Source organism: Etheostoma spectabile, chromosome 8, assembly GCF_008692095.1.
Source record: "Etheostoma spectabile isolate EspeVRDwgs_2016 chromosome 8, UIUC_Espe_1.0, whole genome shotgun sequence".
NCBI lineage: Eukaryota > Metazoa > Chordata > Actinopteri > Perciformes > Percidae > Etheostoma > Etheostoma spectabile.
Window position 1 is genome coordinate 4777613 of NC_045740.1, and position 7289 is coordinate 4784901.

The following is a 7289-nucleotide window of genomic DNA, read 5'->3' on the forward strand; positions in this document are numbered from 1 at the left end:
AAATTGAACAGGTGTTCCTAATAATCCTTTAGGTGAGTGTATATACAGAGTCAGTTTCAAGGGTTTTACATACACTTAAAATCTCGGCCTGTGGTAAATGTTTAAAGGAAATTTCAGAACATGAAGTCTGCGGACTGGAATTGTATTTACCACAGCTTCACAGTGTTTGCTTCCCAGTCTGATTACACCATATTACAGGATTTACTCTACCCTGATTCATTTCCACTTGGCAGGTGTTTCATGTACAACAACCAATTTCTAAATCCAACTCTCCACAGAGGAGTGTGAGTGCATTTCTCGGAAACAAAAGATAATCTGCAACAGCAATTTACCAAGCACAACACTGTTATTTAATCAGTCATAGTTTCAGTCAGATGACAGCTTACTCACCCATATCCACATAGCCAATGTCAACGTAGATCTTGGCACACAACGACCCCAGCAGGTAACCAAAGACAGGACCAATAATTGATATAGTTTGGACACACCCTAGAATATACAACAAAGAATTGTATTTTTATTTTCCCACATCCAACACTTACTATTAAACAAAAATAACATCCTATGTTTGGGCACAATTCAGCAATGATTACATTTTTAAGATTAATTTTATTTAGTATGTGTAATGCAATAGATTTCATTATATAATACAGCCAATTCAAGTATATTTTTCTTTTTAAGAAAAAGCCTGTTTGAATTAAACATGTAGTCACCTACTCCCAATTAATCCTTAGTAATCATATCCCTGCTGATACATACAACAACAAAAAGAAAGATTTCTTGGTTGCCATTATATAAACCAATTTTATTCAATTATACAAATCTGAAGAAATCGACTTGAATGAATTACATTGGAAATTAAGTGACCGTAATCTTGGTATTGTCCAAAGCTACTAACATAGCCAGTGAGTAAGGTGCATTACCAATAAAGAGGGCAGCATTCTCTGACTGTGCATAATCATCAATAAAGGAGATTCCCAAAGGCTGTACTGGAGTCTCTCCAATCCCACGCAGGATATTTCCCAGAAACACATAGATCCACATTGAAACACTGGAGTCCCGCTCACAGCCTACAGTTAAAAATGAAATAGTAACTAGAATTACCGCCTTGTGGCTGTAGGAGTCCACCAACCAGTCAAGGTCAGTTTACATCCATTTCTATCTATACTGATAGATTTTAAAGGAATTTAATAAGGTATTACATGTATTTTTGGCAAAATGGAAGGTAGCACTATGTATACTGACATGTATGATTCCAGTGAATAATTTCCAGTTAGAAACATGCTGGCTTTACTTAGAGACTATTTTTAGTGAGGCGTACAGAGGACTGATGAGAGCTTTGTCACATGGTGCATCAAAAAAATCAATGAGCTTGTGGGAGACTACCAGATTGAACAGGAGGCCCCCTCCAAGTATCACCAGGGGCTGTACACATGAATTTGAGCATTGAGAACATTGTTTGTGTACAGAGTTAATAAAAAGAGTTTTTGAGAGTTTTTGAACAGCTCACTTTAACTGTTGGTTTTTCCGATTGTTGCCATCTCACCAGTCAAAAAGAGTTTGAGTTCACAAACAATGTTCTCACTGCTCAAATTGATGTGATTTTGATGCGATCATAGACGTGCCCCTAGCACTCCCATTCAAAAGGCCATTTGACCCAAAACAAAAAAATACAGTAAATCTTAAAAGTGGCGCTTCCGTCCTAATTATGCTTTTAAACAAAAGTTTGACTCTGGTACATTCACAAAAGGACCCTAGATTGTATTTTGGCAAGAGTTACACTTTAACGCTAAGGTAAAGAGGGTTGACCACACAACTAACAACAAGCTCACAACACGTATAGTGAGAAAAGCGCAATCAGCAACATTCAGTTCCGGCCAATTGGTTCCCACTAATGAGCTTTTCTGTCAAAGAAGCAACAGTGACAACACCAGCGCTTTTTCTGAAAACTTCAGAGATTTTGAACTAGAAGTGCTTGGAGCAGCTGCACAAAAAAGCGGAGTGCTCTGAGAAGTGCTCACTGGGCGGTGGCTTACGCTTTGTTGTCATTGGGAACAGTTGAAAAACCACACTTGCATGCTTTGTCCATCTTTCTATAGTCTATATTACTACATTCTTGTTACCCGTATTGACCATAATGAGACTGGTTTTGGTGTACCACATCACACTGAGACAACTCCCGCAATGTCAAAGTAGACTAGTTTACTGTGATTGTCTAAATTTTCAGGTTGTTTGACAGTGTCCTCAGATGTAAAACACACATGTCGGTCCCAAAACGGAACAAAAAAAAACAAAAAATAGTATTGGTAAAAAATGAATGACCATATTCAAAAGTTGTAAATAAAGAAATGAGCAATGTGTTTTTTTACTAAGCCCACTACTTTGCCTCTTACCTCTGGAGGGCAGTATGGAGGGTCTGTCACCTGCCCTGGAGGACTCAGAGCTTGCTGGACATGGAGAGAGGTTATTGGTTGAATTCACTGACCATCTAACTGTTGATTCGATCTTATAGCTGCGTACAAAATACCAATGTGACTGTTAAACAAGGGAAGGGAGAAAGCATCAGGTATTGTTAGAAACAATGTGAATCATGAATACATACATATTTTTCAAAGTGCAAGGAATACTGTCTCTACATTGTGTTATGATGCTTGAACACTTAAAGTGTTATAACATATCATATTATGCTTTTGGTCTTTTTCCCTTTCTTTTATCCAGCCTTTACTTCTGTGACAAACAGCCGTCACTTTGTAACACACGTTATAATGCTCACCTAGCTGCTAGCATGGCATGCCCTCATACTCCACAGAAGACACAAGTTTTATTGGTTTTACTGATGCCTCCAAGGCTTTTGACTGAGTTTGACAAGCTGTTTCTGAAACTGAGCCAAAGAGGAGTACCTTACAGGGTAATTAGAATCCTGGCCTTTTGGTATTCCAATCAGAGCATGCAGATCAAATGGGTGGATGTATTCTCTGCTCCTTTTGGTGTTGGTAAAGGTGTCCGTAAGGGGGGGATACAATCACCGTAAAACAAGATGTATGATTGGAAACATGCTAGTGAACCATCTTACGTATGCTGATGATTTGGCTGTTGTCTCTCATAGCAGTGCGGGGTATCAGGAGTTGTTGAATATATGTTCCGATTATGGTGTTAAATTTGATGTGAAATATATTGCCAAAAATAGTTTGGTTATGATCTGTAGAGTGAAAGTGTATATGCACCTTATTTTTCCATCTTTTCTATCTTTTTTGTTGTAAAATTAAGTATTTGGGTCACATCTTAACTATTATTCTTCTTAGAACTCGGTCATTTCACAACTGATTGACCTGACGTTTAGTGCTTTGCAATACCAGTAACCCTTATGGGATTACTGGTATAGCTGTCTTGTTTAATTGGTGTCTGTTCTTGTGGATCTGTCTTTTTTTTAATTGTGTTTTTTTTTAATTTATGGACCATGAGTCTAATCTCTCTCTCTATCTATCTCTCTATCTGCAACTAGCTAGTAGTCCTTGCCTAGGTACTGCACATGTGCAACTCCCAACAAAGACGGAATAGAAGAGTGATGTCTCACTCTGTAGCTAAAACATATAGTTCAACACACATAGTGAAAAGAGGAGCTGCAGCAATGTGCAGTACAACAAAAATATAGTGTTCTTTGAAAATTAATAAACCTATTCTGGTATTCACCCTTTAACCCTTGTGTTGTCTTCCCGTCAACCATCAAAAAATGTTATCGCATTTTCTGACATTTTTGACACTTTTTTAATAGAGTGGGTCCTTTTTTGTGATTTCTTTCCAAAGTTTTTTGATATTTCTAATGTTGACATTTTCCGCTTATTTCAAAGGCCTATTTTTTGTGATGAAAAAAATGAAAATAGGTCAAATTTGACCCGAGGACAACAAGAGGGTTAAATACAATTACGAACCTGAATGAATTATGAATGAGCATTATATATGCACTTTAAATCAAAGAAATCATGAATGGAATTTGTGAACTCCAATGCATTGAGACGGATACAAAACTTTGCTTACCGGCCAATGATAAAATGAGGCATGGCAATCAAGAAGGTCCCAAAAGACATCAGGATGCATCCGATTGCTATGATCTTGGGTCGATGGAGTTTGGCTCCAAAATAGCTCACGAAGGCAATGACCAACAAATTCCCTACAAGTCAGAACAGGAGATGGAGATGAGTGAACGCCAAAAATATGAGACCTACTGTTGAGAAAATTGCTATTAGTATAGTATTCTACAAAGACTGTATTCCATACATTTTATATATACATTTTATATATACATACATATATTCCAGCCCACATGCTGTACTCTTGAAAAAGATTTTTTGAGTCAAAAAGGTACGTGACTATTGTGATGACTCAAAGCTCAAGGGGATTCTTATATTCAGTAGTGTCAAGCATGCATGCATGCTGAGAACATGTTTTTGGCTTACTTGCATTAGCATTTAAATGCTATTTAGCCTGTATATAGAGGGACACATAGACAAAAAGAATTGTTAAGAAACTCACCCATTTCAAAGCTCCCATCTATGATGCCGATCAGATAACTGGGGATGTCAAATCGCCTTTCTAGTTGTGTAATTGTGCTCTTCATATAGCTGCCAGATAAAGCCTTGGCAAAGTAGGCAAAGGACAAGGCTGCAAGGAACATCTACGGAGATACAGAAAGAGAAGACAGCACACTGTCAAACAGTGTTGTCCTAAAGTCCCCTGCATTTAAATTTCAAAATAATTAATCAACCTATATTATTATCTTAAAATTATCATTACTAGAATTAGTATTAGTGGTATAACAGTTTGAACATTTCACGGCCATAGGGGAAAGGAGACATACAATATAAGAAAGTCAACTTCTAAAGGGGAAAGGGGAACATATATATTTTGTAACTTAAAACAAAACGATGAAGAAAAAGTACATCTTACTAGGCACTAGCTTGTGCCTTTGTTTATGTATTTTGTGTGAGTGTAGGTCTATGTATGACAGAAATTTGCAGAGCTGACACACATCTGCAAAGGGAAAAGTTGTCTGTTAAAGCTTGGGCCAGTGTATTGAGTTAAGCCACCTGTGGACATTGACAGTCAGTAATAAAGGGAGGATTAGAGAAGCCAAACCTATGAGGACACAGACTCATCCACTGCGCTATGAGCCAACAGACCTACTGACATGCAGCATAATTGGAAACAGGTGGGAGGTAACCCTAGCCTGAAATCTTAGGGATGAAATGATTCCATTCTCCGAGAAGAAGCATACATGCACCAGTTTTTCACAAATTTTTCAGTCAGTTAGATTTATTCCTCTGTCATTTGAAAGCAACTCTGAATTCCCATACCACTGGTCTTGACAGTATTGTTGTTTTTAGCATTCTGAAATGTTCAATACAATTCACAGATGAGTCTCAAAACAGTGATTGATTAGGATTTTATGGTGATCTATAAATCAGCTGCAGTAACAGACATGTTACATAGGAAATTAAAATGTCCAACATAAAAATAAGTACAAAATGACTTTTCTCAGCATTTATTTAACAGTCCATGTACATAGAATAAGTAACCAACACAGTGTTGAGTGCAACTCCGGCTTCATATAATGTGCATGCAGCCAAAGAAAAATAAAATTGCCAAATTTAACAAACAAGTCTCACTTTCTGCAGCATTAATGTGGTGAGGGATGAGAACAAAGTAAGAGCTGAGAGGGAACAGTGCAGCTATTTCAACCACCTGGGTGGTCTGCTGCTGATACAACTCTCATGGCGCGTTCATGGACATCGGGAAAACATTTTTCCGAGAGAAAACGCCCCCATTCACGTCACTTCCTGTGGGAATCAGATGTGGGAAACTCAGGCTAGATTTTGCTTCCAGAATTTCCCAGTGTTTGACGTAGGTTACTTTGGTTCAATGAAAATGTTTCATTATACATACATACAATACATTCTACATATATAAATACATTCCTCAAAAGCTCTTGTTGCAAAGGCCACATTTACAAATGTTTTATTTTTATTTTTTATTCACTTTTTAAAATCTTGATATAAATCTCAGATGTCCACATGGTTCACTTGCACGGCAGAATGATTCTTGCAATATCACGCAGAAATCGCCATATTACATACCACACAGAAATCAATCTTGTCAGCCTTTAAGTAATGCGTTTGTGTATGAACTACCAGCCCACCAAACCAATCAGGCTCTGGTGAGGAGCTACTGGAAGCTTCGGGCGATGTTTACGTGTTTGTGACAGCTGCGACGCATTTTTGTGGAATGCGCGCAACTTGAAGACAAGGCTCGCCCTTCAATAGCATTTCCACACTGCTAGTGACCAGGCATCCATGCTTATGCAAGTTAATGTAACCCGATTTGTTCAGGTCCTATCCCCTGACCAATTGGCTGTCCTAACCTTAACCACTCAAGGTCAATGCCTAACCCCAACCAACCGAGTTGCTTCATATGGCAGGACTTGCCTAGAAATTAGGTGGGCTCCATAATAACACGTGACTGTTCATTTAAAAAAAACAATGGAAGATGTGACAGACAGATGAAATTCTAGGTTGTTGTTGTTTTTTAAGTAATTTCCCAAACAGTTTCCAATGACGGCTTCTTAGATTGTTTACGCTAACAAACCATCTGGCTCATCAGGTTACATGGTTTAGGCACTCGAATAGAAAGATCTTTCAACAAGAATAAAAAAAAGAAAAGAGTATGAAACTACCTTTATCTCACAATACTTCCATGTGAAGTATGTACAGTATTTACAATCCTAATGTGGGCTAAACAAACATGCCGAATGGTGCGGTGAATATCACCAACATGTGTGTGCTACAAGCAAGCAAAAACTACTTTTCTCTAAGTGCATAATTTATGAAAAGTACCTCTCTGAGAGGTTCAGTGAAGAATTAACCCACACGGAAGAACAACATGCATGGAAAAAAGGCAGCATGACTGGAATTCCTTATCATGGTTGCTTGTAATTGCTCAAGTATTTCACTAAGCAGCTTGTTTATGTCCAATGTGCTACCTAATCCAATAAAGAGGCACAGACCTTCTGTTCTGATCCTATTTTACTGAAGCACAAACTTTGTCACAGGAATTTTTCACAGAAACTTATACCCAGTACAAAGGGTAGAAAGAGCTGGGGTCAACTAGACCTACCAGAATACCTTCAAACAGAAGACAAGTTTTAAATTTCTTCAATGTCTTTCTTTTCAATGTCCATATATACGAGGGAGCAAAGCATATAATATGTAAATAAGGAAACTTGGCCTCTGTAAAAA

General features: G+C 37.8%; 1 protein-coding gene across 3 annotated transcripts in view; it reads right to left on the reverse strand.

Moving 5' to 3' along the window:
• The window catches only part of LOC116694364 (solute carrier organic anion transporter family member 1C1), a 16924-nt gene that overhangs the window by 6198 nt on the left and 3437 nt on the right, over positions 1-7289 (reverse strand). For 2 of the 3 annotated variants that reach the window (XM_032524084.1, XM_032524083.1), the window contains exons 3-7: positions 4531-4672; positions 4036-4168; positions 2394-2512; positions 924-1070; positions 391-489 (exon numbers count right to left, since the gene is read on the reverse strand). In XM_032524084.1, the coding sequence (XP_032379975.1) occupies positions 391-489; positions 924-1070; positions 2394-2512; positions 4036-4168; positions 4531-4672 (640 nt within the window). Of the gene's footprint in view, positions 1-390; positions 490-923; positions 1071-2393; positions 2536-4035; positions 4169-4530; positions 4673-7289 lie in introns of those variants that run through there. The other variant, XM_032524085.1, reaches the window with a different exon arrangement.